The sequence below is a fragment of the Esox lucius genome, chromosome 1 (assembly GCF_011004845.1).
Source record: "Esox lucius isolate fEsoLuc1 chromosome 1, fEsoLuc1.pri, whole genome shotgun sequence".
Lineage (NCBI taxonomy): Eukaryota > Metazoa > Chordata > Actinopteri > Esociformes > Esocidae > Esox > Esox lucius.
In genome coordinates, this window is record NC_047569.1 from 11416756 (window position 1) to 11433925 (window position 17170).

Sequence of the window (17170 nt, forward strand, 5' to 3'; positions counted from 1 at the left end):
CCGACTGGTGGGCTAAACTCACTGACCAGGCGAGCGTACACGGACACTGACACACACTCATGCCTGAGGACAACAGGGGCTCTGTCAACCTCTACATAGAAATGTTTAACATCAACAGCAGACATGCAGCAGATTTTCAGCTCAAGGCAGTTGCACTCAGTGTGTTTGTGTTTGGGTCTGTGTGTGTGTGTGTGTGTGTTTGTGTGTGTTTGTTTATGAACCAGGTTAGCTGCCTTTCTTCGTCTTGGCATTTGAAAAATCAATGTTTTCTTGCCTAACATTAAAATATCAACAGAAGAATATATTATTACCTTTGGTTACGGACTGTAGGTTTTGAGAGGTTGAAAATAAATAGGCATACAAAGACACACACCACACACATACACACACGCTTCTCCTTAAGACTGAATTAGAGCCCACTAATGTAGAGACAGATGGAATATGAAACATGGGCTGTGTGTGTGTGTCTACATGCTGAATTGTGCAGAAACACATCTTAGCGTGTCAATGAGCGCTCAGTCTGATGACACAAGGCCTCGGGCACCTCCAAGTTATTTTTAACCCTCAGAGAGAGAGAAAAGAAGAAATGGACACAGAGAGGATAAGGGATCGAATGAGACATGGAAATGGTAGATGAATATAGAACGACAGAGAAAGCTCTTGGCAGCCATTGGCCCTGTAATGGGCTTCTGTTGGGTTGAACGCAGCGGATCTGAATCCCTTCAGACCCATGGACACGGATACACGGCGTGTGGGAGAGGGAATGGGCCAGCGAGCTGATATGCAGTGTTGCGGCCCACGTGTGAATCCTCAGACGGTCGCGGTTTTACTCCCATTTACCCACTGAAATTGCACTTCACCGGATTGCTGAGGCGCAGTACGGCCTGGTGATCGAATGCATCTCTCATCCACAGGAGCTGAACGTTCTGCAGCCCAAGGCAGGCTTCCGTCTCTGGCTCACCGCTGAGGTCCATCCCAGGTTCCCCTCAATTCTGCTCCAGTCCAGCCTCAAGATCACCTACGAGGTAGACCACGCGCACACGCACACTCACATCTATACATATGTTAGCTGTGGGGACGCGTTTGAGTAAGACGCAACCCCGGGCGTGCAGTGGGAACCGGTAAAGGCAGAGCATGTCAGCCTGGCCGAGGCGTGTCCCTGAGGCGTGTTATTGGTTCAACTGTATGCAGAGTCTAGAAAAGTCAAGGAGTCCGGGAAGGGCAGTCTCCAGCCCTTACCAGTCCGCTGACCAGCTGCGCTGTTTGACATGCTGGCATTAAGGAACACACACACACACACATCTGAGTACTGGAGCGGTGTTATCAGTCCTTCCCTCAGGCAGGCGAACCCTGGCCCAGCGAACAGTGGTCTTTTTAACACGGCCCAGTCTATAGCCCACCTCCTGCTGGCGTCACTCCCAGCCCGCTCCTCCAGGGGTGGGCAACCCCGGTTTAACCCACACAGAATGCCGGCTCTGCTGAATTCACTGGAACCCTGAAAAGCTCAGGGAAGATCTGATGTCAAAGGAAGATTGTGGTTTCAGGTTTACCCGCCTCATGAATCCTCTTGTATGGCACTGCTGTAAGTGGGACCAGTTAGCGTCTGGAGATTTTGTGTTTGTTCTCGAAATGTATTTGCACCTGGGTATCCTGAACATTTACTGGTTTTCATCCAGTTGTCCTCTCTAGAGGATGCTTTTAACTGTGACTAATGCCTGTCATTTGACGCAGGTTATCACTCAACCGGAGAGTTTATACCAATAGTGTTGGATCGGCCCTATCCACTTACACTGATCATATCTTCACTGAGAGTTTCCCCGGAAAGCAATATCAGCTGCTATTGGTTATAAGGAGCATGATATTGCAGCAATAACAAGGAAAGCCAAATAATATAAAGACCTTTATAAGAAACGATACAAGAGTTTTCACTCTTCTTGGCAGTGTAAAATATTTAGAGAAGGCTGGTCTGATGGGTATAAAGAGGTGTTAAAGAGGTGAATACACATTTTAAGTATTTGTAAAATTATACATGCCTATTGTTGAAAAACATGCATCTGTGGAAAGACCTGTCAAGTTCAAAACTGTGAGAATTGTAAGAGAACCCTGGACTGAAGATGAATTGAAACATTCTATGGACATTATGTGGAAACAGTTGCCAAATAATTAGTCTAATCAGCCGATTGTTTGACTTATTCAAATATTGACTGAGCAAACCTCAACACCATCTATGATGTTCTTCCAAAGTTCTGTCTTTTTTTTCTCTCTAAATGTTTCCCTTTTTATCTTTCAGGCACCTCCTGGTCTAAAGAAGAACTTGTTGAGGACCTATGAGTCGTGGACCCCCGAACAGATCAGTAAAGGGGGTCTGCTGCCCAGAGCCCAGTCTCTCTTCTGCCTTGCATGGTTCCACGCAGTCTGCCAGGAGAGACGAAACTACATTCCCCAGGTACCAGAATACTTTGTAAACTGAATCCTCCAGGTGCCTGAATACTTTATAAATTACATCCCCAGGAAAACATGTCTCCTTCAAAATGTCATCCAACATCTACACCAGCCCTTTTCAAACTGCGTTCTACAGGTGACCCAACACTTCATAAAAAACATCCTGTATCCTACAAAAGTACATCCTACCCAACAATCTGTGAACTACATGCCCCAAGTTACTTGCTGATAATTAATTGCACACAACTGGCAAACCAGGTCTAAATCAGTCCCTCATTATTTCAGCACAATTAAAAAGAAACAGTGGACCTGGCTTCAGGGTCCAGAGTTGAGTTTGACTGCCCTACACGCATCGCAGGAGACGACATTGAGAAGTTACATCCCACACGAACCTGAGTACCGAATAAACTACATCCTCCAGTAAACCTAGCGCCTGATAAACTACATTCCCCAGGCAACCCAGGCTCCTGCCGAACTGACCTCCCCGAGAAATAAAGCCCTTGCCTCAAGTGAACCACACTTCCATAGAATCATCCCAGGGCCTGCGATTGATGACCTCCATTTGCTCCCACCCTGCCCTGGGCAACTGTTATGGGCCTCTGGCCGCCCAGTAGAACAGCTCACTAATGTGTGTTTACTGTCTGTGTGCGCGTGTGCGTGTGTGTGTGTATATAACCTGGTCACAATCATTTAGAGGCACGCTTTCTGGTGGTCTCTGAAGTCCCACAGCTACCAGCTAGCCGAGCCTGGCAGCCTGTTCCACAAACTACGGTATCCCACCATGGACCAGCCTGGTGAGACCTGATGCAGTCTCACCGGCTCCAGATTACCGCAGCTTTACCACCTACAGCTTGTTTACAGCAACACACTCGAGCCCATGACAGCTGATACACAGCTACACACACAGTACTCGTAGCTTAAGCATTCCCACACACACACACACTTAGCGGGCAGTACTAAGAGCGCAATGGAGAGTCTTGATGACACAGATGTTTTGGTGATGGCTGTAATTAGGTCGAGTGTATTTAGACGTGTCTGGGGCTGAACACATAATTAACACGCTGGTTAAACACAGTGACATGAAGCTATGCAGGGATCCGTCCAGAGTTATTAATTAACTACAACCCCCTCCCCGTCTTTCGCTTTCCACCCCCCCGCCCCACCACCACATTCCTTTCTCTTCCGCCTCCTGTGTTTTTGCCACCTCCCCTCTCTCTTCTACCTCCGCCACTTCATTCTCCTCCCCGCTTCGCTCGCTCTCTCCCGGTGCAGTCAGTAGAGCAGCGGTAGTGTGTAATATTAGATAGGTTAATTAGTCCATCATGCAGGAACATGATCAGCGTCTAATTACTGACCATATAGCGAGCTACAGCCACTCTGAGCCAGGAGTCTCATTCCTCCCTCACTCAGGCCCTCTGGAGAATAGAGGCAGTCATGTGTTGAGGCAGGGAGGTAATTCCAGCCCAAACAAATCCCTGCAACATTCACAATGGAAACGGCAGATGTGGAAGTGTTCGAAAGATTGAATGAATGTGTATCCGTTCAACGGGTGACTTCTGGGTTTTGTGACAAATGATGATGAAAACTGCTTTTTTATTGTCATTTTTTATTGTCACAACGTTTGAGGAGTAATTCAGTAGACCAAATGCGGGCCACGTGATGTGACTATGAACCCTGTGTTGAATTCTAAACGATAGGCTGTTGCTCAGGAAAATCTGTTTGGTTGCCTAACTATAAAAAAGATAACGACGGACTCGAGGTCCCATTGCAATTTGAAGTTTGAACATCATTTCAGATGTCTGGGCCAATGCAAGGGCGAGTTACATGAGAATAAGTCGGGTATTGAACTTTGCTTTCTATCCATATTGTGGCTTGCGGCTACCTGAGACGTGAAACAGAAAGGTGGACCGGGCTACAAGGGCAAACCGGCTGTCCTCTCGCCATTAACGCCAGTTCGGCTAAATGGCCAATGGAAACTGTTCAGCCACTTTAAAAAAAGAAAAAGAAACACAAGACAGTTGGATGGAAACGTATCGTGGTAGAGCATCGTGGCCTCCGCTTGGCACGCAAACTTTGCAAATGTCGACCATAAATCCCAGGACGCGTTAATGGACACCTAGCTATTGTTTCCTGACCTTTGTTTTGAAGCGACAGTGTGATTGCCATTACTCCTTGTTATTCCCACCTCGCTCTCATCATCTGGGCCTGTGCGGCGGCAGTGTGTGTGTCTGTGTGGGGTTGCAGATGGGGTGGTGTGGATACAGAAGCAGAGCAGAAGGACGTCATTACTGTTATTGCTTGACTGAGAGATGGAGAGTACAGCACACCAGAGGATGAGAGCTCATTAAGCGCGGTGTACGTACACAGACACACACACAGAGACACACGGGACTGCAGTGAGCCCAATCCAGTGTACGTACACAGACACACAGACAGAGACACACGGGACTGCAGTGAGCCCAATCCAGTGTACGTTCACAGACACACAGACAGAGACACACGGGACTGCAGTGAGCCCAATCCCCTGTCATCTCAATCAGAGGACAGCAGCGATGGCTGATGAGTGGAGATCACTGAGGCAAGACACACCGGAGCCTCAGTTCAGCATCGTCACGGAGGAGCATCAATCAGCCGCGTGTGTTTCCACTGATTATAATCGACACCACTCCACCAGCTAAATTAAGATCCAAGGTCTCACAGCCCTGTGATTAAGTCTCTGTCTGTCTGGCTGTGTGTGTGTGTGTGTGTGTGTGTGTGTGTGTGTGTGTGTGTGTGTGTGTGTGTGTGTGTGAGGTAGCACACGTGCACGGTTGATTGGTATTGTGTTTCCCAGCCCGTCAATATCACCTTTAACAGACGGACGGACATGGCTGAATAACAAAAACACAGATCCTGATATTAATATCTGTAGAGGACCGTCCCCTGGGCATTCACCTGTTAATGCACATCCATATTGTTTCAGTTGGGAGGTTAAGATACTTCACCTCACGTCTTAACCGTATCTGCATCTGCCCACACATTCCACAGCACACACTAGGATGGATATGGGCTATCTCTGGGTCCACAGCCCCCCTATCGCGGGCCAGATAACGCCATCAGCTTCCAGACCAGCACAATACGGCCGTGCGATATTGATAAGCAACAGAGACACTCGGTCTGACAATTTCATTTTTCTTTGAGGACCCCCTCCGGGCTGGTGTAGAACAGGCCCTCTCTCTATTGTAGTCGGACGGAGCCCTGTTTGCCGTCTACATTGCTCGGATGACGGGTCTCGAGTGCACCTGCAGTGTCTCAGGAAGTTTCCGGTTATCTCAGAGAGACAGAGCTTCAGCGTTCTCTCCCTGACAGTCAGTCTACCAGGTTACATTCTCTCTCTGTACTTTTCTTTCTGCCGGTGGTTCTAGTGATGGAAACAGAAAGTACAGACAACACGGAATGGACTATTTCACATTTACATTCAGCGAGAATCTGACTTACAGGCGCAGTTGTAGTGTGGTGCCCCGTCTGTTTTTACCTGTTTGGCTTAAGGATTAGAACCTTTGTTTACCGGGCCAATTTTCTTGGTCTCGGCTATCTGCCGCACATTGTTCTGACATTCTCTTCTCTCCCTGTGGTTCTAGGGTTGGACTAAGTTTTATGAGTTCTCACTCTCTGACCTGCGCGCTGGCTTCGAGATCATCGACCGCTTGTTTGAAAGCGGCAAGGCGTTCCAGTGGGAGTTCGTCCACGGCCTGTTGGAGAGCGCCATCTACGGAGGCCGAATAGACAACCCATGTGACCTCAGGATCCTGCGCTCCTACCTGGAGCGCTTCTTCTCCTCGCGCCTCCTATCTCCCTCGGCCAGTCAAGGTCACCGGAGCAGGAGTTCCCACCCCTTCCCATCACAGATCGGCCTGCCCAACTCCTGCTCCATACTGGTGAGCCTTCACACACATGCGCGCACACACACCGTCTTTGTCATTTGTCTTACTCGGTGGTGTGTGTGTGTATTTGTTTAGGACTACCGCGGTGTGATAGAGAATCTTCCAGAAGATGACCGGCCAGCGTTCTTTGGCCTGCCTGCCAACATCGAACGTTCCTCCCAGAGAATTACCAGCTGTCAGGTATAGCAAGCAGCCACACACACACACACACACAGTGCTTTACACAGTAAATCATAAGCCCGAAAGGACTCTTCTCTCATAGACACCTGCATCCCATAACTCTGTCGGTTGAGGAAAGGGAGTGTCCCTCCCCTGTCAACACAGACGACTCCCTCCCCTGCCCTCGTGTCCTTCCACCCCACTGGCAGGCATCTGCTTTCCACAGGAAAGCCACTGCTCCAGACACTCCTCGTCCTCCCGCGCTCTTGTCTGTCTCTGGCCTGTTTGATGTGTGCCTCCTTGCTGAGGATCATAACCTTGATTCTAACCCAGTCCCTAATGCAGTCGATCCTTTTTTAAACGTATCCCTGCCCCGAAATACGCCGCTTTCATGCACCACACCGGCAAGGTGAGATCTCCCTGGTTTGTTAACCCTGCGTGGGATCTTGGGACAATAAAACCTGTACGCACGCAGACATAATCAATCAGTCATCGCTACTCTGTGACGCTCAGGTACTGTCTGGCACAGCCAAGGCCAAGCGGGCGGGCACGAGTGACAGAAGCAGACGAAGACTGATGAATTTACACACGCTCGGTCACATTCACACCCCTCAGGCTGGCAGAGATGCCCGACACGCTGACCATGTCACGTCCAGCGGCGTGTTCCGCACGGCGGCCATTTTATTCCAGTCGAGGCGCCCTGTGCCTATGGGCGGGGGCTGTTCGAGGGCCAATTACAGGCCTAATTACCAATTAAAGAGATGATTGCTTTGCCAGATTACGAGGGGAAATTGCTCCGACATGCTATGTGACACGGCACTTATTGCTGCTAAATCTGGAGCTGCGCGTCGTCAGCTAATTCGGCACCTCGGCGTCAGAGCCCCACCCAATCGTTACGGCTGCGATCGCTTTCGGGTTCCGTCCGTGTCCCTCCCTCCGTTCTCCTCCACGTTTCCCTGCACGTCTCAACCGGCGCCACGTTAGGACCTTTCCAATCACACTCCGCCGCGCGTTTGCGAATTTGGATCGTCGCTTCTGATCGATAGCTTCCTCCTCGGACGGCTCAGTCCTCCGCCATCCGAGATGCCAGCGGGCCGTATCCCTACGCAGTGCAATCACATGACACGTTGGAGCCGCATTGCCTCCCAGATCCCACGGCGGTGGTACACCAGATGTAATTCAGTCTAATTTGGTGGAACGGTGAGAAAACCCCCCCCCCCCCCCCCCCCACACTCTCTCCCCCTCTGGTTGCACTGTACCAGCAGCCGACTGGGAAACCGACAGCAAGAGGAAAGACGTTTTGGAGTTCTGCGAAAGTGTGCCAGGGCTCAGTTCTCAGGGCTCCGCTAACCAAGCCCCCCCACCCCCGAGAGAAGAGACGTGGGTTGTTCTGTGTGTGCCGCGTGTCACTTCCTGCGAGACGTCCTCCCGGGACTGTTGTGTCAGCAGCATGCCCTCCTCCAACTGGACCCAGGGGATGGAGGCCGGCGATGTTGTTGTTTTGGCTGCTGCAGCTGATGTAACCCATGGAAATGGTCCCCTCACACACACGCAGACACACACACAGAGAAGTAATGCTGAGGTGCACGTAAGCTACACAGATGCACCAAACCTTGTGACGTTTTGCGAAGAGCCTATCCAAGCCTGCGCTGGGACAACTTATGGCTACTTGTTGGTGTCTGTGTGTGTGTGTGTGTGTGTGTGTGTTTATGTATGATAGTGAGGAAGGATGAAGGAGTACCTGCCAAGCCTGCTGAGCTCCGATAACAACGGCTCATCCACCTTCTGAGACAGACTGTGTGTGTGTGTGTGTGTGTGTGTTAAGGGCAGTGACAGTAGTTAAGAGCAGTGAGATGGAATGTTATTACTCTCCCCCTGTCTGACATGAGGAGGCCTGTACCCCTCCACTGCTGACCCTGGATGGGTGCTTGCGTGTCTGGAAACTTGGGTGTGTGTTTGTGTGTGTGTGTGTGTGTGTGTGTGTGTGTGTGTGTGTGTGTGTGTGTGTGTGCGCGTGGCCCTGTGGTTTAAGTATCAGGTCGAGCGCCAGACATTCACTCGCTCTCACCTTATTCAGAATCCCTTAACTGATCTCAGAGGAGAGCCCGGTAGAGCGTCGACTCCATTGTGCGACCGTGTTCAATATGTTCCAGTGGGGGATTTAATGTGCAGCCCCCCCTTCCCCGTGGGCACTGTTCACTATGAATCTATTAACCATTAGCGCTGGTTTTCTTTCTCTTTATCGTCCTTCTTTGTGTCTCTCTTCTCTCTCTCTTTCTGTCTCCGCTCTATCCATCATTGTATCTGTACTCTCTGGTGCCGTTTGTCTGTGTCCCTGTTCTGTTCCCATAGTGATGATCTCTGACCTCCTGTTCTCTCTTTGGACCCCCTGTCACTGTCAGGGAGGTATGGGCTGTAACACACACACACATTTGTGTGTGCTCAAGGCCTTATGCTGTGTGGTGTAGAAGAGAGACTCATGGGAGGCTGTTTAATAGTTGATGTGAATAAGCCTGAGAGGGAGCTGAAGGGAGCTTGAGGTATGTGTGTGTCAATGACCTGCTCTGCCGTGATCCGCTCCGGTCTGTTCACCTCCCCTCTCCTCAGTGGACTGAACACGTTTACTCGCTCCTTGGACTTTTTTTATGATGCCTCGTTGCGTTTAAAAGTGTTATTTAAATTGATTAACTGCAGTTGCGCAATCATTTTTTATTGTTTCATTTAATGCCAACTTGGTGTAGCGGTTTGAAGAAATGTCTCCGAGGTGGTTATTTTAGTCCTGCTAGTCTCCACGGGACAGTTGGTCTGTTAACTAGAGCCACAGAACAGGAAAATAAACTCTTCAGGTGGCGACCTTTTCTCCTTAGTCTACCGGAGGAGAATGTTCGGAACAGTGGGTAACCAGGTTAGGAGGGTTCGGCAATGATCTGGCCTGCACACTTCCTAGCCCTGGACTCATGTCATCCTTGACGGAGGGCAGGTCAGCAGCGAATAACCCTTTATGTGGACCGTACCAATCTCTGAAGTTCACCGCTGCAGCAAACGGACCTAAACCAGACAGTGATGGAGGAGGCCAGGATCAACTCGATGATCGATGCGTAGAGCCCGGGCCAGCAATGACTGGGAGACCTTTCTTCAGCTGCCGCAGGTCGTAGATCCTCTAGTGTGCCTTTTGGTGATCCTGCTTTCCTCCCACCTGAGGTTCTGGAAGATGATGGTTCCTAGAAATTCACCGTCCTCCAAAACATCCCCCTCCTTTGGTCTCTTCCGAGTGAGGATGATAAAGCGTAGGCCGAGCGCTCGCCCAGACCAAATGAAAGCCATTGATCAGACACGGCATTCGTCCGATCTACGGAGAGTCCTTAACACAAGCCTACGTCAGAACCGAAGCCCTGTCCGATCAATCCCAACGCTATCCCAAGTCTCAGACGGTGTTTACCACCGTCTTTCAAACGGCCCTTTACCCACCACTTTCTCCAATGCCCCGTTCATGAATATTGGTGTTTTCCTGGCAAATCGGGTGGGGTTCTTATTAAGCCGTAGGGACTTCTTGCGGCTCAGATTATTATGGTCTAATACAACTGAGTTGTTATTGAATTCACCTGTGTAAACTCAATGTACACAAATTGCCTGTGTTTTGGTTAAAGTGTAGGAATCATGACGAGATCTCCGGGGGACTTTTATATTCCTCCAGGTGAATTACCCCCGGCCTCCTTCAGGTCAGTGGAAGCTCAGGCAAACAGGAGCAGGCATGGTGAATTTGTGAGACCTTTGTCCGTCCGATCCGTTCCGTGCTACCGTGCCTTCACGCCGTCGTTTCAAGAAACCCACTAATTAACTACTTCTCTCCCACACCGCCTTTCACCAGGTAATCTCCCAACTGAGGATTCTGAGCCGCTCGGTCGCTGCTGGGTCAAAGTTCGACCGAGAGATCTGGTCCAACGGCCTCTCTCCTGTGCTCAACCTGTGGAAGAAACTCAACCAGGTAACTCTGTTCCCTCTTTCCCTCTTCACCTCTACCTGAACAGTTGTGTGCGTGTGTGTGTGGGCGAGTGACGACTTGCATGTGTTGGCCACTGGCTGCTTACGTCTTGGTTTAGTCGGAGTGTGTGCAGTTGCTTAGAAACCAGCACCCTTCAAATCAGTGGAACGTTCCCCTGGTGTGTTAAATAATTTAGCCCTTTTTTCCCTCTGCCTCGCTCCTCGTTGCCTTTCCTGGTTTTTATCAGTATCTGGATTTGTTCTGTGGGTCTAAAACATGATGTGTGATTATCATCACTGTCTGGTGAAAACTCAATTTTTGCCAATTATCTTGTTTCTCTTTTTCATTTTTTACGCAATTCGAAAGCACTAAACTTCCCTCAGTCTACTCGGAAATGGCTAAACTGACACAGAGAAAATGCATTTGAAATAGCTTCGGAAGTTTGTAAATTCTGTTTTAGTTAATGGTTTTCATTTCCTGAAAAGATTCAGTTTAAGAGATGAGAGGTTTTGGTCCGACCACGACAGCACACATTTCCAGAAGTGTACTGCTTATGTACCTGTGCGGTTTGACACTCCTAGAATCTAATAAGGATTGGATTCGATGTTTATGTTCATGGCTTTGTCAGTACTGCTATTGTCCTTTAATTGATGTGAGTGAAGTGTTTGCTCATTGGGCGGGGCTCCACTAGTTATTATTTGTTAACAAGCATATTTTATTTTAATTATACCATAACTGGCATTCAATGAGGTTATGTTGTGTCCTGTCCCCTCTGCCTAATTTGTTTCTTTTTAAATCTAAGCGCTTCATTATAAAATGGGTGTGTATTCACCGGAGCATTAAGGTCCAAATACCTAAATATTTCCGCAGTCATGCACCATCGCAGCTGGTTCTGGTGTAATGCATTCACTTTCCCTACAGGGAACTGTGTGTGAGTATGTGTCCCTTTTTATCCATGCTAACAGTAGTCCACTGTGAATCCAGATGAAGTATTCATTGTGTGTTTCTGTGTTGTTTACTCAAATATAATTCAAGCCGCTATGAAGTAAGCCTTGGTGATAAAACAATATGAATAAATATTAACGTGCCCTCAAGTGGTGCAGGGACCAAAGTCACTTACTCTTAGTACAGCAGCATCATTGCCGCCATGTTCAAGGTGCCCAGGGCATCAAATTGGTTTAGCCCTGCCCGGGTTGGATGTTGAACAGGATGGCCTGGCCTTGTTGCATTCTAGCGACTCCTTGTGGTGGGCTAAATGCCTGCAAGCTAAAATTTGTTTTTTGGCCTGAGAATAAACTCTCCTCCCCCACATATGAATTTGACATAGACATAAAATGTGGTAAAAAAAAATGATGATAATAGATGCATCTGTGTCATTTTGATACTGCATCTGGCTACAAAGCTTAAGAGGCAGAGGAATATGCTGTCAGCTGAGACAGTTTTTTTCCAGCTGCCAACATAAAACATATGTAATCCACCATGTGAGGAATGCATTTTGATACATAGACCTCATATAAATAGAGTTAAGCGTAGTAGGGGGGAAAGCATCTATATGTTGAATCAAAAGACGTTATCACATTTCAAAGTCCTATTAGTTATCTTTTTGAAGAGGCAATGTGGGAAAGCCCTTCTGTGTGTGCCTATCTGCTAACCACTTTGTGTGTCTGTTGGAGATTATGCTAATGTAATAACTATCTTCTGGTAGATAAAAAGGCTTCCCCAAATACCTTCTCAATGAATGTTAACTGCAAGGCAGTCTGTACCTGGCAGGAAGAGATCATGATTATCAATCCAGTTGCTCTTTACTGCCAACTCTGCAGTCGACGCGCCAACGAGAGTCTGTTGCCGGCGCGCATCCGAAATAAAGATTTCTGGGTATTTACACTTCTCCGGGATGTAAAAATCTGTCTCCTGATTTGGTTTAATCTCATGTAGACTTAGAATATCAAATGTTCTATAAAACAAACCAAACTCACTGGGGTGAATCGTAAACCTGGAAGAAGTGGCGGTAGCTGACGAGTTGCTGGGATGCAGCACAAGGAAAGCAAATTAGCCAGTATCCCACGGGGATTGGGGATGCATTGTCAGCAGCCATATCGTGGCTTTATTGCGCTCTAGTCACAAACACAACAATAGATGACGAAATTGAAGAATGGGAGAAAAAGGGGTGTAAAACATGGTACGCGAATTGCATGAAACCCAATTGTCATGTTTCTCATGCCATTTGCATTTTCTTGCTGTATTGTTGCGTGTATAAATTGTTTGCGCAATATCACCCGGCTGATAAAATTTGTCCTTCTCAGGCTCATGGATTGTGCTCATTTCTAATGGATTGTGTGCGCGCGCGTGTATTCCCTCTCGTCTGGTTTAACATTCCCCTTGTAAGTCTCTCAGGTGGCTAATGAGTTTATGTAATGATTCATGCGTCTCCGTGGTGGAGGACCGGCCTTACGTTGCAGACATGATTGTTCTTTCTTCCCCATGGCCAGGCTGGGCCCTGATTACTATGTATTATTTTCCCTCCGAAAAAGATCCCCCCCCCCCCCAACATCACACACAGGCAAACACACAAAGTTGTTGCGTTTGGATATTGATATTCGAATGATGCATTGCGGGGATGTTTTTTGTATGGGAGCCGCTTGACATCCCACAATCCTCTGCAGCGCCCCGCTGGTTTTAATTAATGGCGGGTCCCTCCTCGTATACCTCGTAACCCTCATCAGCATATCTTACCCAGCCTGCACCGGGGACAGAGAAAACAACACGGTGGGGGAGAGAACACTGGAGCTGGAGGAGGACCGCGCGTCGTCCGAGAGAGGGATGCTGGGAACGGAGCGCTGCTATTGTGCGTTCACCCGGTGGATCGTCTTTTATGTTGCTCATTGGTTCCGCGGTAAAACAGGCAACCGTACGACAGAGCTTGTTTTGGTCAGTGGGCCCCTGACGGTTAGCGATACGAAGGCTTCATTTCACTGATCGGTCCGCGGGGGCTTTTCCTCTTTGTATGGGCGGTGTATGAACCAGCTCAGCCCCGGACTAGCCACTAATGAACAGCTAATTACTCCTCCTGCTACCTCCAAGCAGTCAGCTAATCACCCCTCCAGTAATCAGCTATTAATCAACTGCTGGAATGAAGCCAGGAGGTGGCCTGCATTTTTCACAGCCCCCATGAATTAACTTGGGACTAGTATAGGTTATTTCATTGTCTTTCTGTCTCTCTCAGGGCTCATCTCTGATCCATCAGAAGGTGGCCCCGCCCACAGAAGGTCAGGGGTCACCTGTCGTGTCCTTCATCGTTTTGGAACAGTTTAACGCCATCCGATTGGTGCAGGGGATCCATCAATCCCTGGCGGCGCTGAGTAAGGTGATCAGGGGGACCTCGCTGCTCACTGCTGACGTCCACAAACTGGCCACCGCTCTGCTTAACCAGGAGGTACTGAGCGTGCACGTGTGTGTGTTTGTGTGTTGGGAAGGGCTTGGCACTTTTATTCTTTTCTCATATCTGTCCTTCTCTTCCTCTGTTCTCGTTATCTCTCCTTTGAGACTATGGCTGCTGATGGGTCTGGCCCCCTGATTGACCCCAGGCTCTGACTGGACGCTCGATTAACTCTGAATCGTCTGTGATTGGACGAGCCTAGTTAGCCAGTGGGACTTATTACCCACCTCCTGATCCCACTGGCAGCTTTAGTCAAGACACATTTTAAACAGAAAACACACACAAGTTGTCCTCTGGTTAGTTGTCCTCTGGTTAGTTGTCCTCTGGTTAGTTGTCCTCTGGTTAGTTGTCCTCTGGTTAGTTGTCCTCTGGTTAGTTGTCCTCTGGTTAGTTGTCCTCTGAATAGTTGTTCTCTGAATATTTGTCCTCTGAATAGTTGTCTTCTAGCTAGTTTTCCTTCCGTTAGTTGTTCTCCAGCTAGTTTTCCTCCAGCTAGTTTCCTCCAGCTAGTTTTCCTCGAGTTAGTTGTCTTCTTGTTAGTTTTCTTCTAATTAGTTGTGCTCTTGTTAGTTGTCCTCTAGTTAGTGTATTTTCTCCTGTGTCTGGAGGAATACCATAGAAAGAGATGAAGAGGCCATTAAGGAGCAGAAAGATGGAGGAGGGGGACAATAGATTTGGCTGTTGTGGCCGCTGGGTCTTTATATTGGCTAGTTGTGTATGTGATCTGGATCCAACCTATCCATCTTTTATTTGACAGTATTCATTGTTGGCCTTGGGCAGCAGTGAGAACGAGTTTCTGTGTGTTACCACGCTGAGCGGGCTGGGTAGAAAGAAGACGTTTAGGCTCTAAAGGCCTCTAAGTCTGAGAAATGTGTGTGTGTGTGTGTGTGTGTGTGTGTAGTCTCCTGGGGCTCAGCTTTGATCTTTCCCTAATAGCACAGGGCATGAGCGCTGCTTCTCCAAATCTGCTCTGCGAGTTAAAGCTCTGGAAAGGGAGCCCTTCATTTGAGAACACACACGGTGCGGGGACACACACACACACCAAGAGGACCAGCAGAGACTCGCTCTCCTCTGTCAGTCCATCACTCACTGCATCAGAAAACCAACAGGGGTGTCCCACTGTTAATATTAACATGATTCTCTCCGTCTTCATCCGTCCCCCTCTCTGTCTCTCTAGTGTCCGCTGAGCTGGCAGAACAAGTGGGAGGGGCCGGAGGACCCCATGCAGTACCTGAGAGCTGTGGTGGCGCGTACTGTTGCCATACAGGTACGCACACACGGAAACATGACGGAGCACTATTGTCCTGACAGGCCAGGTTCACTGGTGAACACCCTTCCACTCTCCCCAAACCCAGCGGAGGGAAAGGGCGGTGGGGGAGACAGTGGGGGAGACAGAGGGGGAGACAGGGGTAAGGAGGACAAGGAATAGGCTGTTATCTCCACGGTGTCTTATCTGGTTAATTACGGCCACCACCACACCAGTCTCCAGGTCTGTCTGGCTGCCCGACTGTGAGTCTGAGCATTAGGGTGTGGGGGGCGTCGAGTCTGAACGGACGGGGAAAGGAGAGCCACTGACACCGCGCCAACATACTTCCAAATGGGCTGCTGGTGTGTCTGCGGTGGTTCGTGCATGTTGTGTCAAACCGGCCCAGCCTTTCCTGTCATATCCTCAGCAAGGCGTTCCATCCGTTAGAGAGCTCGAGTCTCCTCCGCGAGCAACTGATACAACCAGGGAAGCTAATCAGACCAATAAAAAGCAGGAAAGATGTGCTAAATGTCAGGAATTAGAGGGATAATAAGGGAGAGACAGGGCGACCTTGACACACACCCACACACACACAGAATACTAACCACCACACACCACAGTCAACTGCATTATTCATGCTCGGGGATGCTCTGTGTGTGTGTGTGTGTGTGTGTGTATAACCGGTGCATTTGTCTTCAGGGAAGCTTGCCCAAATCTATTTGCAAGCCAATCGAGATGGACAGATAGAGCTTAAAACGAATCAATTTATTATAAAGATTAAATCAGATCGTTGCTCATTGTGCTTATAGATTGTCAGCATGTTTTTCAACTGACCTCAAATTCTGTTGTTTTTGGCATTTATGAGGAAGCTGCTTACCTGCCCGAAGTCGATTAATGAATGGAAACGGATTGTTTTCTTATTTGTTATTTTATTGCTGTTAATCTTGCCCAGGATTTTCGGCCTTGGACGGATGAGGATGCCATGAACACGCGTCAGGTCCACAGAGGATTGGTCCGGTGTAGGTGGGCAGCTTACCCTGACCTGGCCTCTTAAACCAGGCCTGGCTTGTCGCTACGCCTGTGGAATACCTATAGGCATTTTGTTGCAAAGGGGTGGAAAAAAAGTTTTTTGAAGTAACTCAAAAGTCAAGTCTCAAAACCCAGTTCAGTGCATTGCTTGGGAGGGGCTTATACAGGTGCTCACGTGAATAATGCCTTCAGTGCGACAGTAGCTAGCTTAGTGAAGATGGCAGTGAAATTGTCAAATAAAACCCTATCGTAATCTGTAGATGTATGTCCCATTTGTGGTGAACCATATCGGTCTTTTTTTTAAACCAACATAACCTTTTCTTAGGTAAATTGTCTTTATTGCGACCGGACTACACACGTGCTTTAGAAGATTTAATAGGACCGGTAAAACTGAATGATGGGTTTAGCGGTATGTGGCTCCTGTCACAATCTTCTGTTAAAATATATTTTTTAAAGTATGCATGACGTAGAAAGAATTTGTGCTTTTGTGAGGGAAAAGGCTAATTCTTAACTCAGAACGATAAGAGGGGGCGCAGCAGTCTCAACCCCCAGATGTACTAAAAGATGTTCACCTAATGAACAATGGCCTGTAGGAAGAAACGCCAAAAAAAAAATTCTGAACAGCATTTAAACAAAGAAGTTGTAATGGCTTTATAGACTTGATGTTATGAATAATGCACAGTTCTTCCGAAACAGAATTACATTTTTCCTCCCTCTTTGTTCGAAGAAATAGTGAAACTTTGCTAAGCCCACCTTCAACAAGCCTGCGAGTGGACGTTTTTTGAAAACTAACATCCAATAAAAATATTGTAGCTGAGAGTCAGCAGTAACTTTTTTGTTAGGCACGTTTCCACACCTCCAAGGAACCCAGATGAAATTGGAGGTGTGGCCTTGCGAGACTAACCCTAACCTACAATGGCAGACCTAAATGAAACGCCTGAGTGACGTCTCAA

General features: G+C 48.3%; 1 protein-coding gene across 4 annotated transcripts in view; it reads left to right on the forward strand.

Annotated features, from left to right (window-relative positions):
* Positions 1-17170, forward strand: part of LOC105024072 (cytoplasmic dynein 2 heavy chain 1) — a 127037-nt gene that overhangs the window by 104216 nt on the left and 5651 nt on the right. For all 4 annotated transcript variants that reach the window (XM_029119454.2, XM_029119460.2, XM_029119458.2 and 1 more), the window contains 7 exons: positions 915-1025; positions 2291-2446; positions 6063-6359; positions 6441-6545; positions 10393-10509; positions 13730-13939; positions 15120-15209. In XM_029119454.2, the coding sequence (XP_028975287.2) occupies positions 915-1025; positions 2291-2446; positions 6063-6359; positions 6441-6545; positions 10393-10509; positions 13730-13939; positions 15120-15209 (1086 nt within the window). The remainder of the gene's footprint in view (positions 1-914; positions 1026-2290; positions 2447-6062; positions 6360-6440; positions 6546-10392; positions 10510-13729; positions 13940-15119; positions 15210-17170) is intronic.